An 18,389-nucleotide genomic window follows, 5' to 3' on the forward strand; every position below is an offset into this window, starting at 1 on the left:
CCTCCAAGATTTGCAGCGGTCTGGTAGGCACTCACACCTGACAAGATGCAGTGCGCTGATGTGCTGATTCGCGAGGACCGACGCAGAACGACTCGGCAGTTGGCGCGGGAGCTGTCAATCAGCAAAGGAAGTGCGGGTGTAATCATCAGGGCTCTTGATTACGCAAAAAAGTGTTCACGGTCGGTTCCGCGCCGTCTTACGGAGGAACACAAAACTCTCAGAAAAACCTTTCGTAATTAGCCAAAGTATTGCAATTAAATAAAGTAACTGAAAAAATAAATTATAATATTGTTATGATGTCCTACCGCCTCTGTGGTGTAGTGGTTAGCGTGATTAGCTGCCACCCCCGGAGGCCCGGGTTCGATTCCCAGCTCTGCCACGAAATTCGAAAAGTGGTATGAGGGCTGGAACGGGGTCCACTCAGCCTCGGGAGGTCAACTGAGTAGAGGTGGGTTCGATTCTCACCTCAGCCATCATGGAAGTGGTTTTCCGTGGTTTCCCACTCCTCCTCCAGGCGAATGCCGGGATGGTACCTAGCATAAGGCCACGGCCGCTTCCTTCCCTCTTCCTTGCCTATCCCTTCCAATCTTCCCATCCCTCCACAAGGCCCCTGTTCAGCATAGCATAGCAAGTGTCTGAAGCTCCAGGACACTGCCCTTGAGGCGGTAGAGGTGGGATCCCTCGCTGTGTCCGAGGGAAAAGCCGACCCTGGAGGGTAAACAGATGATGATGATGTCCTAAATAAATGTGGCATAAATAACAATTGTTCTAGTGTACAAATATTATAATAATTCTCAAAATGCGTCATACTTCCAATTTTGCCACAGTATTGCCGATTTAGACGGATCTCCCACATACTCTGTCAAGTGCTACTGTACGCTGTTACTACAAAGTTATTCTATTCTGTTCTATTTACTTGCCAAGACCACTGATAGACCAAGCAGACAACCTGCCTATACTGGACCTTCGTGTGGTCTGCACGACTATTGCAACAGATGTTATACCCCTTCCTAAACCAGAATTTGTCAATACTATTGGAAGGTAACAAAAAATAGGAGAGAATCCCAAAGTGCACATGTTCATAACTGTACGCAGACATGTACAGTAGCTGTAAATATGCCTGTGTTTCCCATAGGAGTTTGTGGAGAATTTTTCTAAATATTACACACCAGTATCAAAGTAGATTTATAACATGAAATTTCCTCGTGATAAATGAATAAATATCTTGCTAAAGAAGCAGGAAATAATAAGTTAGCTTCTTACTTGGTTCATAATGAATATCACTGAACAGTATCAGTAAGATTTTTTTTTTTTTTTTGGCTAGTGGTTTTACGTCGCACCGACATAGGTAGGTCTTATGGCGACGGAGTTGGAAGGAAGCGGCGGTGGCCTTAATTAAGGTACAGCCCCAGCATTTGCCTGGTGTGAAAATGGGAAACCAAATAAAACCATCGTCCGGGCTGCCGACAGTGGGATTCGAACCCACCATCTCCAGGATGCAAGCTCACAGCCTCGCGCCCCTAACCGCACGGCTAACTCGCCCTGTTACAATATTATTATTATTATTATTATTATTATTATTATTATTATCATTATTTTGGGCTTAATAAGGAGATGATTGGATACTGCAAATTATTATTTTGATACCGATATATTACGACTCCCCAAAACATGACAACCGTGCGAACAACCATAAATGTGAAAGGATTATAGTCTAAAATCGAAACTAATATCTACCGTGTCCTCGTGTTCATATATCGTTTCTTAAAATATATTTAACGAGAAATAAGATACCACGAGAATGCAGGTAGACGGAATAAGTCAAATTCCTTTCAGTTAACATGGCCAACGAATTCAGACAAAAACAAACGTGCTTACCATTATTTCAACCAATACCTGCTCTGCAGCTATCAACCAGTTCAAAAGTAAAATATCACACACATACACACAAAAAAAATCTATTTTTATAAACGAAAACGAACAAACCACAAAAAAAAGGAGATAAGGTCCAGTTGAAAAATGTGGAATGTCACTGCGTCAGAAGTTATAAATGTGACGTACTTTTATTAATGATCCACAACTTTACTTTTTAAACAACATAAAATATAAATAAATCTAAACAATGAAGGGTGACAATACCAAGAAAAATTAGATTTTATTGTTTACATGAGTGACACAACCAGTGACCTTAAAGCACCCACACAATGGGGAACTGGAGTGATGTTTCCCGGGGTTAGAGGTGTGGAGGGAGACGTTAATTGATTGCATCTGTTTTGTTTCTGTCTTGCTGTTAAATGTAGACTGCATATATTCTAGTGCAAGAGTTGCTGGCTGTTTAAACGTCAGATTTTAGATAGTGTTTCCAAGCTCGTTTCTTATTTCAGTCTTTAAAATACAAAAGCATAAATCTTAAGGACGTGCAACCTAGCGAGCATATACACAGAAATGTCCTTTAATCGAATGGGAAAAACTCCGAATTCCTCTACGTATCTTGATTTTTTCTTTACGGCTTTTTCCCAATTCCTTGGGATTGGCACTATGTGTGAATTTGGCCCAGTTTTACGGCCGGAAGCCCTTTCTGACGCCAACCCTGTGTTTGTGTGGTGGTTAATGGCGTAGTGTGTTGTGTGTTAATGAAGAGATGTATGAAGACGGCCAAAACTACCCATTCCTCGATACAGACGAATTAACTATACACAATTAAAGTCCTTGACCCGGCTGAAAATCGAACCAGGTGCCTTCTTAAACAAAGGCCACTACGTTGACCATTCATCCAAGGAGCAGGGAAATTTCTCATCATATCACTCACTGCAATAAATATTGAATAACCCATGAAATTAGAACATATTATTAATACGTGGATCGACTGGAATGTTCAGTGAGTAGAGAAAAATGGAAATATCAGGAGGAACTCCGTCTACGGGATCATACGGCATCGACATCGACTTGACTTGACAGCACCTTATCATCAGTGAAGCCATGGCATATAACCAATCTCCTCATTCTTCGAAAGGCGAACTCATTCACTTCCTACTTCAAAAATGAAACAATCTATTCCCAATTTGTCCAGCTCCTTGGCTGAATGACCAACATAGTGACCTTCCATTCAAGGTCCTATATTCGATTCGCGGCTGGGCTGGAAGTTTAAGGCATGTGTAGTTAATTCCACGGGTTCGGGAACAAGATGTCGTAATACACACCTTCACTTACGTACGCATCCCTTTATTTTGGGTTGGTGTCAAGAAGGGCATCAGACCCTTAAACTAGGTCAATACTACATTCATGACAGAGATCGAACCCGTAATTCCAGAAGTTTGGGAAAAGCAACTGAGAAGAAAAGACTAGTAAGCCCATTCAGAATTCGAACAATCACAGCATTCTGCTGGAATTCACCGAGCGAATGCCTGACTCAGTTTATAAAATTTTAGTTGTTCAGTCATGACTAGCTTGAATTTCTTAAGAGCCTCGCCGAGTATGGCTTCGTATGACATGCACTCTGGATTCATGAACACAATACCTTTCTTCTGACAACATTTTTATTATACTCTCTCAATTGAATAGTAATTGTTATGTGGACACAAATATAATGTAAATTACATAATGGGTCCTGTAGTAATTTTACTCAGATATCCTGTCTGCACTGACCAGTAAGGAGTCTTATTAACTCCTGAGTGAGAGAAGGGGCTGTCATATGCTGTTCCGGACGTATTCATTCACATGAACACATTCGGGAGTTTCTGGACAAGGCCTCAAAAACCTGAATGTAACATTGTGAACTATGGAATTTAAAGTTGTTCAATGTCACTGTCAAGATATTACGCGTAAATTACCACTGATGTCAGGTTAAAAGGTCCATTATTAATATGCCAACACCTACTCTCAGTTTGTTTACTAATATTTATTTTGTAGCATTAAATTATACAACTGATGGAGCATAAGAATGTATCTGCTCACTGGGAATGATAACGGAAACAATTATTAAAGTGATGAAAGATGTATTCTTACTATAAAAAAGTAGTCTTAAGATAACCTCTGATTGGCTGTTTTAGAACAAGAATGGGCGGACACTTCACGGAATGAAAAAGAAGAGTTTTAAATAAAGAAACCACAGTTCCATAACATATGACTACCTATTATTTATTATGTCATTGTGAAAAGAAGGTTCTTCTTTCCTTAAGCCACAGTCTTCTTATCACCATCGTTTCCATATACAATTCGAAAGCTTTAAGTTACTGTTGCTATTTTTCAAAGAAAGTTTTAGTCGTAGGGAGAGAGCAGGAGGAGGGCAGAAGGGTAGTAATAGTGGGGCTAAGCACAATGACCGGTGTAAGAAAGAGGGCAGAATGAGCACTTATTAAAAAAGTAAGGGAGGAGCAGTAAGCGGACTAACAATAGAACTCCCCACCATACACCTCCCCTCTTCCTTCTACATTCCCTTCCTTCCCTCCCGTATTCTCCATCTGCTTCTGAGTTGAATTTTTTAAAACCTACTTTTCAAGATGGAAAGACAAGATAACATCATAAGGCCTGCCAAGCTACCGCGCTGCGCTTCGCTTTTGTTATTATTGTTACTAGATACAGATAACAATCGACACACGAATTGTAAAAAAAACAGACTAGGACAGAATTTTTTGTACCTTCACATACAAGCACAAGAGAGGTGAGAGGGGGTAACACAGAATTTCTAGTATGCACATACTGCACTTCCTACAGGATTTACCAATAAAAATGCAACACATATCTGTGCAATATGCCCTATATTGGACATGCTTGTGACAGGATTTGTATTCACTAGTTTAGCATCAAACGTTGCGCAAGAGATTTCCGAATTTAGAAGCGCCTAGTTTCAAGAAGATTTGTTATTAGCACACATATATTTTTATTTATGTAGTTATTTAGATGCATTTCAGAAGTACTTTATGCATGAAGACTTGAATGACTCTGAAGAGTTCAAGTTGCGGGTGTTATTTGGAACCGAGTTCCGTAATCTACTTATTGTTTGTTTATTCACCCTGGAAAAGTATTTCCAGCTCTTACTCTTCGGAGGGGATGGCTGCGAATTTTTAAACCCCTTTAATACAATAATCACCATGAGAAACAACACCTTTTATCGGAGGTGCCATTAACAAAACCAAGAAGTTTGCAAAATAATATTTGAACACTGGAAAATTACGTTAAGCCACCACATGCAATCAATCTTGGAGCAGGATTTTAACCAGTCTGAATTACAGACATTCACATCAAGACATTAATTAAATTGTGGACAAATGACAATTAATTCGCGTCTGGGAAAAGCTGAGGAAAGTTTATCTTAGAAGGTGTTGGAATTATGCAATAATTTTGTATTGCCTCTTAAAAAATTATAGTGACATTTTGTAAGAAAACAATAATATATTATTCAGCATATAACATCCGTATTGTCACACTAACAAATTGATCTTTCGAAACAAAAGTCCGGTATTTCCTAGAAATCTATCTAAGTTACGATCCCTAGCTATAATTTAAATAATTTGTTTGGTTAGCATACAATATAAAAATGACCAAGCAAATTTTGGGCAAAGAAAGCTCAGTTAAGGCTAACAGTTTTTGTAATTTGCCGTATTCTTTAAAAATGCTATTCTCATTAGCTCATTACCTATTGTTTACATTGCAGATTCCATAAAAAACCGTTTTACTCTGAGTGCAATACTGCACTCGCTGCTGTTTATCCCACACAAATTCTATACAGAATAATATTAAGTGATCACTCCCTGGGTAGGAAACTAAACAAAAAAGCACCATATAAAATGGGCTTTTGTGACCATTTTCATAGCCTGATACCATCGAAGCTCACATAGCAGTCATTAACACTACATCTAAGAACAGCCAGGACGTTGAACGAAGTTCTTTTATCCAAATATTAATCCTACTCCCTGCTGCTCTTTTGATATCCAGATTGTCGGTTGTAAAGCAGTTCAAGAATAAGAGCAATATCTTTAGATATCCACACGGTTCACTTTCTCTGCAATCTTATTACACAGCAGGTAAACCTGCTCATAACACAATATAAACAATATACAATACTTCATTTGTTTCCTTTGCTCGAAATATTTTCTTAACCGAAAACACTTAAGGGGAGTTTGAAAGCAAAAATGTGAATTTTTTTGACATTTTTCAAAATAAGTCCTAGGATATTATTTAGTGTTCCATGATTAAAATGGTATATAATTTATCTCTGTGTGAGTGCTAGAAGTATTTAATTTTTAATTTTATAACATTGCTTGCATAACCGTCAGGCTGGTTGATTTTGGACATGCACCTCTTTATTTATGAATATCTCTGAAACCTCTGCACTTAGAAGGCTGTGGTTTTCGCCTGTCGATAGAGAATACTCAGCGCTCAATTGTCGTTACTCTTCTGTTTCAAATATGTCTGCCCTATGCTTGCTTTTGTGTCATGAATGTTGAAGTTCGTGTGAATTAGTGTCTCTGGAAGTGCTTCCGTGTAGTTTGATTGCACTTATTTTGGTAAACAAAGTATAAATATGCCTAGAAGTGCTAGTCTATTTGGGAAACGTAAGTTTTGTGACAGCCAGCATACTAAAAACACAAGACCATGTGTTTCACTAACAGTGTAGAAACAGATTGTCAAAATGTGACACGAAACAAGAAGACAGGCACGCCCCCTACCAGTGCAAGTGTAGCTAAATTAGGTAAACATTTTGAAGAACCGGGATCTGGTAGGCTGAAGTTTCAGGAGAGTATTTGGAGCACAATAATCCTATACCTGTAGCAGTTATGGAAGCTATCAAGCCAATCCACAAAGACCTAGCTCATCCAGACCTTCACACTCAGCATCCCAACGAGTCTTTCAACAATATCATCTGGACTCGAGTGTCCAAAAATGTATTCATTTGTGGGGTTAAGAACTTTGAAATAGGGAGTCAGTGATGCTGTATTAACATTCAATGGTGGGAACATGGATCAGTAAGAGTGTTATTGCATCTCAACATCAACCCTGGCCGTCATACTATGAAGGGACTGAAACATTTAGACAAATTAAGAATTGTCAAGGCACAGCGTGCAGCAGAGTCCAACACCAAAAGCAGCAAGCTCATCGCGAAAGAAAAGGTTTTGAGAGAAGGAGGGGTACCAGGAAGAGGATACTAACTATGCTGTGAGGTGTTTTTGAGCCTTAATTTAAAGATCTGAGTGATTTCTTACAATTTCAAGTTTTAAACCTGATTTTCTCAAAATAACTTTTTTTACAATTAATGTTCCTGTATCTGAAAAACTACTTGTGATACATACATGAAACTTTGTGAGATGTTTTATTGTATCTTTGTGTCCTTACTGAAGCAGAATCATAGCACAGGTTTCCATAGACATGAAGTAAGGGGTGTCCACCTACAAATATTTTGTGTAAAAAATGGCACCTTTAAAAAAAATTAATATCTCTTGTTCTTTTGGTTTCTATGTTTTAATTCTGCTTCAGCGCACATATATAATATAAAAATGTCATCTGTAAAAAATCCAGAGTCGTATATTCATTGGTTTCAAAAATATAGGAACATAATCTTGGCTTATTTAACATTGGCAGGATGGGCCTTTCAAACTCCCCTTAAAACCAGAAAAAAAGGAGAAAAGGTCCAGTTGAAAAATGTGGAATGTCACTGCGTCAGAAGTTATAAATGTGACGTACTTTTATTAATGATCCACAACTTTACTTTTTAAACAACACAAAATATAAATAAATCTAAACAATGAAGGGTGACAATACCAAGATAAGAAAGAAAGAAAGAAAGAAAGAAAGAAAGAAAGAAAGTTTTTTCTTCAGAAGTCTACCCTACAGGAAGATAACAGATAAAAGATCGCAACCCCTCAAACGCGCTTAACATTATTGTCTCCACTGATTAATGAATGATGAGTTCGATGAATTATCTCCAAAGTAATTCACCTCATAAACAGCTGATAAAAAATGCATCCCTTAGTTAGGTGTTACATTATTCATTCTAGTAGCGCGTTATGACGGAGACAATAAGACTCATCCCCATGCAAAGGGAATAGGACACGCCCCCTCTATCCATTTCACACAGACAGTTCGAAATTTATTATTCCCAAGTCGTATTGCTCTACTATTTTACGAAGCGTGTTATTGGCTTCCATTATTACGAATTACACTCCAGTGGCTTCAAATTACCGGCATTAAAACTACCGAGAAAAATAACCGTTTTAAAATGTCGCTGGCCAGTAATGCCGGCAATTGTGCAACTGACGCCTATGGAGTAACCCGAAAGTATTAATCCTTGTGAACCTGCCATAGCTTTTACAAAAGATCCTATTTTACTAAGGAATAAGAATATGAACGCTTTTGCTACAATAATTCACATTACGTACATGAAATATTTCTGAATATCATCAGGAGACTCTTTCAATCCATTGCGATATGGAGATTTCTTTAAACATATCCTCAGTTTTATAGGTACTGTGTGAAGCAAGAAACTCTGCCCACTTCAAACTTCTTCTTCAAACTTCAAACTACAAATCGTCTCAGTTTTCAGATTTGTGTTATTCCCTTTCTCCAGAATGACCAATCTGCAAGCCCTGATCTATTTAACTGTAAGATGTTGCAACATAACTGTTGTCAGCGCTATCGAACTTAAATCATGTGAGTTTCTTGAAAACTGTCCACCCAATAATAGTCTTGAGTATGCCATTTTCAGCCTATTGCTATCTGAATACTAGGCTGAGAAGCTAACCTCAATGGTTACATTTTTTAACTTTTTCAGGCAATGGAGTCTAGATATCATTTGCAGAAAGCGTATCTTTCTCGTAAGACAGCCTTTTAAAGAAGCAGAATGATCAGACAAGCATAAATATTATATAACTCGGTCTAATCATTACTGTACAAAAGAGCAATTCAGACATTTGAGAATAACTAATCTGACACTGAAATATATTTTCAATAACTTTGCCATCCCCTGTCTTTAGATTGAAATACTTGAGAAGAAAGGTACAATATTAGGACCAGGAAGAAAAGAAGAAATTATTTTAAAAACTAAGAATATTCTGAGCACTATTTTATTGTACACGAACAAGAAAGCAATCAGTCATAAATGCTATGACTGCTGAAACATATCGTAACGAGATAAAGAAGTGAGAAGGAGAACTATGAATCGCATGTTAGTGGAAACAAAATTTTGAAGTGCAGTGGTCGGTAGTTATAATGAACAGAACACTGATATATAAATATATAGTACTGACCTATATTCATTTTAGACATACGAGCAAAAACTAAATGAATAAGTTCTACACAAAGAGAATGCAAGTGAAATTCCAAGATTTTAAGAAAAAGAAGAAAAGTCATTCCTCTATCATGCTTAGGATTACTTATTTAGGCAAAGTACTTCGACACTCACCAGTCTTCTTTTAGGTTTGATGAGCGGCCGGTTCTGTCCATTCATCTTGTAGTAAAGACCACACGCGTTGCACAGATAGTGACCAGTGCCGTCCCGACGCCATAACGGCGTCGACGTGGCCCCGCAGTTGACGCACTCGCGGCCCTCTACAAGAAGACAACCACAAATTGTAATTATCCCTTACAACATTATCTCAATGAGAACATTATTTAAAAAAAAGAAAAGTACTGTAAATGTCAAATAAGTGCTGCTTTCAAGCATTGAAACTGACTGTTTTATAGTCTATTTTATGCAGAAACTTCAACCACCCCACCCACAACAAAACATCTATACAATAAATTATTATTATTTATTCGTTTTAATTCTATAATTAGGCTATTAGGAATTTCCTCAAGTATCATGAATTGAATTTCCATTTCTTAAATCTAGGCCTATCTCCTTTATGAATGTAAATTAGATATTTGTGACCTGATGCTGAGCCAAAGTAAAATTTGGAAGATTTCCACACCGTGAAAAGTGTTACGATAACAAAGACATTTATAATGAGATACAAAATTTAACAACTAGAAAAGCAGCTGGAAGTGATAAGATTTCTGGAGATATACTAAAGACAACGAGTTGGGATATAGTACCATATCTGAAGTACTTATTTGATCATTGTTTGCATGAAAAAGCTATACCAAATGAATGGAGAGTTGCTATAGTAGCCTCTGTGTATAAAGGAAAGTGTGATAAATATAAAGCCGAAAATTACCGGCCAGTCAGTTTGACATGTCTTGGATGTAAGCTTTGGGAAAGCATTATTTCTGATTATATAAAACATGTTTACTAAATTAATAACTTGTTCGATAGAAATCAGTTTGTGTTTGGGAAAGGTTATTCCACTAAAGCTCAGCTTGGATTCCAGCAAGATATAGCAGATATCTTAGATTCAGGAGGTCAAATGGACTGTATCGCGACTGACCTATCTAAGGCATCTAGTAGGGTATATCATGGGAAACTACTGGCAAAAATGAGTGCAAATGGACTAGATAAAAGAGTGACTGAATGGGTGGCTATATTTCTAGAAAACAGAACTCAGAGACTTAGAGAAGGTGAAGCATTATCCGATCCTATAATCATCAAGATGGGAATTCCTCTAGGCAGTACTATTGAAACTTCATGTTTCATTATATAATATATAAATGCTCTGAGTAAAGAACTGGAAGCAGAGGTAAGGCTTTAAAGTTCCATTTGGGCCTGCTATGGACCATGTGGTTCTTATCTCTAGCAGCTTTCTTCTTAGAACAGTACTCCTTCATTCTTGCACTGTGAACGTCTTTCCGCTCTTGAGTCCATTTCACACCTCCTCCCGGGCGCACTGTGTTTTTTTGTTTGCTTTTTTTTTTTTTGACAGGAGAGAGTTTCATGTTCTGATCAACGTTCTGTACCGATTCCTGTCATAGATTTCACTGGGAGCAATATCCATTTGTTGAAGATCTTCTCTGACAAGTCTTGCCTACTTGGCATTAGTCGCTTGGTGTGGTGTGGAAGATTCTGGATTGTCCATTCTCATGACATGACCAGAGAAGTTCTAACTCCTCTTCCTCTCTAATTGTTGGTACAGTTCATTGTTTCGCCTGATTCTGTAGGCCTACTTGCCTTCTTTAACAGGGCTCCTTTCCTTCAACTCCAGTTTTTGGAGTTGTCCTTTTCTTACCATGTTCTTACCATGTTCAGGCATTCTGAGGCGTACTGCAGTACTGTAATGCCTGATTTTGAGGTTAAGGGAGAGGGATTTGCACATACTCTTACATAGGCGATACGCGCTTTCCAATTTGATGCATCTGCTGTTCATGGCCTGATCTTCATTCATGTTTGGGGTTATCCATTCTCATAGGTATTTGAAAGAGTTAGTCCTTTGTACTGCTTTGATGTTTTACTGTTCTTATTCTTCTTTTGCTACCGCTACCACAAGTGTGGGGTCGCGGGTGCGAACTGCGTCGCACATGTTGATTTGGTCCTGTTTTACGTCCAGATGCCCTTCCTGACGCCAACCCTATATGAAGGGACGTAGCCTAATCACTATTGCGTGTTTCTGTGACGGTTGGTAGTGTGGTATGTTGGATGGATATGATGAGGAGAGTGTTCGGACGAACAAATACACCCAGTCCCCTAGCCAGAAGAATAATCAGAAGCGATAAAAATCCCCGACCCGGCCAGGAATCGAACCCCGAACCCTCTGAACCGAAGGCCAGTACGTTGACCATTCAGCCAACGAGTCGGACTTTGAAGTTTTACTGCATAGAGTAACAAATAAATTACAAGATTGTGAGCAACTGCAAAATGACCTCGACAGTGCTGTGAGATGGACAGTAGGCAATGGTATAATGATAAACGGGGTTAAAAGTCAGGTTGTGAGTTTCATTAATAGGAAAAATCCTCTGTTTTAATTACTGCGTTGATGGGATGAAAAGTTCCTTATAGCAATCACTGTAAGTACCTAGGTGTTAATATAAGGAGATATCTTTTCTGGGATAATCACATAAATGGGATTGTGAATAAAGGGTAAAGATCTCAGCACATGGTTTAATTTCGTGTGGCTATTTCTAGCCAAGTGCAGCCCTTGTAAGGCAGACCCTCCGATGAGAGTGGGCGGCATCTGCCATGTGTAGGCAACTGCGTGTTATTGTAATGGAGGATAGTGTTATGTGTGAGTTGCAGGGATATTGGGAAAAGCACAAATACCCAGTCCTCGAGCCAAGGGTTTAACCAGTTAAGGTTAAAATCTCTGTCCCGGCCGGGAATCGAACGCAGGACCCTCTGGACGAAAGGCCAGCACGCTAACCATTTAGCCATTGAGCCGGACAGCACATGGTTATGAAGGTATTTAGGGGCTGTAGTCTTAAGGGAAGTCTTAAGAGAAGATTTTTAAACGAAATGGAAAACAGGAAATTAAAATTTATTGGATATGTCATTAGACATAATACTTTTATCACTAACATACTTGAAGGGAAAGTGCTGGGGAAGAAAGGGAGAGGAAGACTTAGGATGAAGTATTTGGACATCAAGAAGAGGTTAGGTTGTGACAATTACATGGAACTGAAACGAACAGCCAATGAAAGAAAAGAGTGGTTGCAACGACAAGGCATTAGCCTTTAGAATATTGATTGAGTAAGGATGAAAAGGAGAGTGCATATAAGTCTCTGGAGTATGGTTCCAGTGTATGGGATCCTCACCAGGATTTCTTGATTCGAGAACTGAAAAAAAAATCCAAAGAAAAGCAGCTAAATTTTTTGTTCTGGATTTCCTGCAAAAGAGTAGCGCTACGAAAATGTTGCACAGTTCGGGCTGGGAAGACTTAGAAGAAAGGAGACGAGCTGTTCGACTAAGTGGTACGTTCCGAGCTATCAGTGGTGAGGTGGCGTGGAATGACATTAGTAGACGAATAAGTTTGAGTGGTACGGTACTTTTAAAAGTAGGAAAGATCACAATATGAAGACAAACTTGGAATTTAAGAGGACAAATTGAGGCAAATATTCGTTATAGGAAGAGGGGTCAGGGATTGAAATAATGTACCAATACATTTCCAAATTCTTTGCAATTATGTAAGAAAAGACTAGGTAAACAAATAGGGAATCTGGGCGACTGCCCTAAATGCAGATCAGTGGTAACTGATGATTGCTCAACGAGCACAAAGTTCGCTTCATAGCTAACAGCCGTGTAGAGAATATAAACATGATATAAACTTCATTTCGAACCTTCTACTGTCGTTTGGAATTGAATTTTATTTTCACACTTCTCTTTTATTAGTGTGGGATGCGACAAATTGTTTGACATGTTAATAGAATGTGCCTTTACAAAACAAAATCAGACCCCATGGTGCAACAGCCCCGAAGGGTCAAGGCTTGCCAAGCGACCGCTGCTCAACCGAAGGCCTGCAGATGGCGGGGTGTCGGAAATCGGCACGACGAATTCTCCCGTCCATTATTTTTGGTTTCCGAGATCGGGACCGCCGGTATCACTAAGTAACTCTTGAGTACCTTTTCTACCTTCAAGGTAATTTTCAACATTATCACTTGTCCATCATTCCGGTATTTGAATGAATTTGGAACACTTACGTTTTACATTATTCTCACACACCAGAGCCGAATAATATCGATATTCTTCCTCTAAATTCGCTGCTTGATACAGAGCCATATCATATCTCTTGATAATTAGCGTCATGTGAATACATGTCTTAGTATGGGTAAAGATATGTCGCTCACATCTCATACTACAGTGGATATTTTCAAGACTCTTCTGAAAGACTATCCCTTTAGCAGTGATACCGGATAAAGCAACACTCGAGCTGGATTTTTCTTCTCTTGTAATCTCCTCTAATATGAAGTTATAAACAGGTTTCGCTGTCATAACACTGATGTTAAGAAAACATATCTTGTATCTTGGCAAGCAGGATTACACCACATTATCACTACATCATTACTCGTGTGTTTCCAGATGTTCTGGGATTCTTCTATTTAACAGTAATCGGGAGATAGTAGGTTCGAACCCCACTGTCGGCAGCCCTGAAGATGGCTTTCCGTGGTTTCCCATTTTCACACCAGGCAAATGCTGGGGCTGTATCTTAATTAAGGTCACTGTCGCTTCCTTCACACTCCTGGCCTTTTTCTGTCCCATCGTCGCCATAAGACCTATCTACGTCAGTGCGACGTAAAGCAACTAGCAAAAAAAAAAAAAATCTATTTAACGTAACATCATTATTGTATGGTTACTTTTTTTTTACAACTATTTGACCAGTAATACTGAGAAATGAATATCAGATGTTTGCTTTGGAGACAGTACTTTAATCGTGTTAATTACTGCTATGTACTGTATTAACATTTTCATAGTTATTTTTTTTTCTAGTTGCTTTACGTCGCACCGACACAGATAGGTCTTATGGCGACGATGGGACAGGGAAGGTCTAGGAGTGGGAAGGAAGCGGCCGTGGCCTTAATTAAGGTACAGTCCCAGCATTTGCCTGGTGTGAAAATGGGAAACCACGGAAAACCATCTTCAGGGCTGCCGACAGTGGGGTTCGAACCTACTATCTCCCGAATACTGGATACTGGCCGCACTTAAGCGACTGCAGTTATCGAGCTCGGTTTTTCATAGTTAAAAGTATAATTTGGTGAATACTGTACTTCTATTTATTTATTTGCTTGTTTGTTAAGTCAAATGTTGAGATAAATTAATGTCATCTATAGTCCCCCTTAACGTTCTTAAGAAAATGACCCCTGAGACATATAGAAATGGCTGACAAACCTGATAGAATAGATCAATACCAATTTATGGCATTCTGCAGCGGTGAAAAGTCGTTAAAAAATAAAAATGGAGAATATTTTTCTAGACAATAAGATGGCGTGATACCTCGTTAATTTGAAACTTTCATGGCTTCGTGAAAATAAAACATAATTTTTTCAATTTATACCCCTCCAACACAAGCGTGTATCCCTTGAACCAAAATAGGAAATGGTACTTTATTCGATTATTTTCCAGTCAGGCGCATGTCTAAACAATTTAGCCCAGTGTCGGATACTCTATCATTGAAGAAGAGGAACTTTTCAACTGACCACGGCTGTCTCACTTCCTCTAGTCGATTGCAATGAATGATTATCGAGTACTGAGGGAATGAAAATTACGATAAACACAAAATCCTGACTAAAACATAACTCCTCTCCTCTCTATCTAGAGCCACTGAAATTTGAATCGAGGATACACATGGAAGCGGAAGGTCTCACCATCAGGGCAACAATGGGTGGTAATACTCAGACATACTATTTTGTTTACTTTCACAGTGAGAGAGGAGCGACGCCAGTGATTTGCCTTTTTTTTCTCTCTCTTCTAATTGCAGATCGTGCTATGGGCTTACCTATAGGCATCTCTCAACTTCCAGTCCCGAAGTATTTTATCTTAAGTCTGTTCGGTAGCTGCCATTAGTTTCTACCTTTTCTTAATCTTCTTCTAACAGTCTTGCATATTTTATGAAGTCAGCGTTCTTCAGAAGTTAAACACCATTTTGTTTGTAAGTGCAAAGTATGTAGATTTCATCAGTATATCTTTGATGTACCATGATCATGATTGTCCCATTGCTTCCACCTATCTTTCCTTTCCAGCCTCCATTGGTTAACTCTTGTTCTCTGAGCTTCCAGGAATATACAACATGATCTTCAGTTCATTTTACGAAGGGATAATTATAATGTTGTTCTCCCCTTTCCCTCTTAAAACAACCATTACCACCAGTACATCTCACATATATATAAAATTACATTACGCGTAATGAAAATTCAATTCTTCGTAGATTATTTAATGTGCTTTTGTCATGGTGAAGCCGTAGTCCTGTAAATAGCAATCCGGCATCATCTCTTCTTTTCCGGGAGCGGTGGAGGGATTTCTTTTTTACACGCGTTATTTACACCCCACTATCATAAAGGGTAAATATTCAGTTCCATCTTCTGAATAATCTTGAAAACATTATTCATTCAGGTACGCTGCATTTCATATCCCATTCCACGAATTCATCTCATTTACATGGAATTAGACACTTCGTGAAGCATTTAGATATTCAGATTATTCGTCATATTCAAAGTTCATACTAACCACCGTCTCTGGATAGAAATATCAAATGCAAGGTTGTATACACGAGGTGACTTCTGATTCCATCGTCCTTAAAAATTGTAGTCTTTATACTCTAGCACGACAGTCGTTAAACATCGTAACACTCTAGTTTCGCTGAAGGATTAACTACATATCTCCGACCGAGGTCAAAATAAACCGAACCTTTCCTTTAATTAAATATTTTGTATAAATACTCTTTATCTTACATAAGAGATCCGATTACAAGAATGTTTGTGACTTAAAATGGGGTAGAATCGGGATTGCTATAACAGACAAGTTAATAACCCTACATTTACGTGTTTCGTTACTAGTTAACAGCTTCGCGTGCGTTATGCCAACCATTTTCGGATTATTCCGTCATAAACATGCAGTAGAAGTCCGACTCGTTGGCTGAATGGTCAGCGTACTGGCCTTCGGTTCAGAGGGTCCCGGGTTCGATTCCTTGCCGGGTTGGGGATTTTATTCGCTTCTGATTAATTCTTCTGGCTCGGGGACTGGGTGTATATGTCCGTCCCAACACTATCTTCTTCATATTCAGACAACATATCACACTACCAACCACCACAGAAACACACGGTCGTGATTACATCCCTCCATAGAGGGTTGTGTCGGGAAGGGCATCCGGCCGTAAACTGGACCAAATCCACATGTGCGACGCAGTTCGCACCCGCGACCCCATAGAAGAAACATGCAGTAGAAGTTTCTCCTTTAGCAGGAAATAATTCAACATATCACTTTCGAAAAATGATACCTCAACTTTTAAATCGCTATTATGGCAGTTAAAACTATAATCCCCAAATACCATTGTAAAGAAACTAGTTCTTCATTTCTCTAGTCTACATTCCCTGTTATACGTAGCAATAATATTTAAGTACCAAACATTGTTCTAGGGACTTTTTTCTTTCTTGAAGTTTAAAATTACCCCTGTAAATTCTCAAGTAGGCTTATCTTACAACAGATTATTAGTAAATATAGGTTAACAGTCTAATTCTGTAACGAACTCCTCGAGATCCACCTTAAAACAAATAATTGTAATGAAACAAAAAAAACACACAATAACACTTAAACACTGCACTTAAATACACATTTGCTGCCTGATTTTTCCTTCAGTCTTAATTCAAACAAACATTTTAAGGTAGACAGACATACGACAATTTAAATAACATATAATTACCATGCATATCTCATGCTTTTATGTCTCGTCCGCTTTATGTTTTAAAAACCCTGACATCAATCATGTACATACAGAGGGAAGAACCAGTGGAACACGCTATCGTGCTACCTGTACAGTATATACGTATCCCGTGTATAACTCTCACAGACGGCAGTAGAGCATGCACAAACACAAACATACAACACTAACATGCACACATGCAAACACAAGGGAAGTAAAAACGTAACGCACGTAATTAAATCCACTACAGTGGTCTATAAACTACAGCAATCAAATGGATATCCTAGCAGTATTGTTCATAATGGAAGATTCAACATTTCTGAAGGTAGATAAGCACGATTTATTGACGAGTACTAATGCATGGATCTCCTTTATCACCTTAAATGAAATTAACCCATTATCCAAGTGAGTACTAGTTTAAATACTGAACAATTGCAAAAAAGCTTGCAAATGAATACGCATTTTTACATACTTTCGAACGTAACAATTTAATAAAATATAATGAAATCAAATAATTCACCACTGATTTATTTAGTTCGATGATTTTACGCTTAAGTTACTGAATTATATAATGGATACTGTTGTCTCCAGTTCATTCCATAAGAAAAAATTTTGAAAAAGGAAATAAAACTAAAAATTTGTAAGACTGCAGTCTTTACATCATATTCTAGAAAACGCTTACGACGACTATAATTTGGTACACATTTCTATGTTTAAGACTTCATTGGTTTATTGTGAAATAAAACTCTATCTACTTACAGAACAGGCAGGAAATAAAAACGACACTGAAATTCATAATATTGTTAATAAGTAATTACTACCTACATAAACCTTACTGTTATGATAAAACTACATAAAACTATTGTCTACTTTTGTTGGTAATCAACTCAAAATTCTGAAGCATTCAACAGTAAGTACTTTTCGCAATACTAAGTGGATACTGAATGAAATAAGATACTACGCTATTTATATAACAGGTAGACTTAGCGAGGACGGTTTATTATGGACAGAGGTGGATACGTGTTTGAGGAATTTGTTAACATGAAAATTTGATATGGAATGAATACGATAGATGTGAAAAGCACGATGGTGTAATAAAGATAACAGTTGTGTACGTAACGATATTTAAATCGAGACTAGTGAATAGATAGAGCAATAGAAAAGAATAAAAATAGATAG

At 38.2% G+C, this 18,389-nt stretch overlaps 1 protein-coding gene across 1 annotated transcript in view; it reads right to left on the bottom strand.

Moving 5' to 3' along the window:
• The window catches only part of LOC136877834 (GATA-binding factor C), a 581,506-nt gene that overhangs the window by 294,733 nt on the left and 268,384 nt on the right, over nucleotides 1-18,389 (bottom strand). The window contains exon 5 of the mRNA XM_067152035.2: nucleotides 9,386-9,543. Within this exon, the coding sequence (XP_067008136.2) occupies nucleotides 9,386-9,543 (158 nt within the window). The remainder of the gene's footprint in view (nucleotides 1-9,385; nucleotides 9,544-18,389) is intronic.

Source organism: Anabrus simplex, chromosome 1 (assembly GCF_040414725.1).
Source record: "Anabrus simplex isolate iqAnaSimp1 chromosome 1, ASM4041472v1, whole genome shotgun sequence".
NCBI classification, from domain to species: Eukaryota; Metazoa; Arthropoda; class Insecta; order Orthoptera; family Tettigoniidae; genus Anabrus; species Anabrus simplex.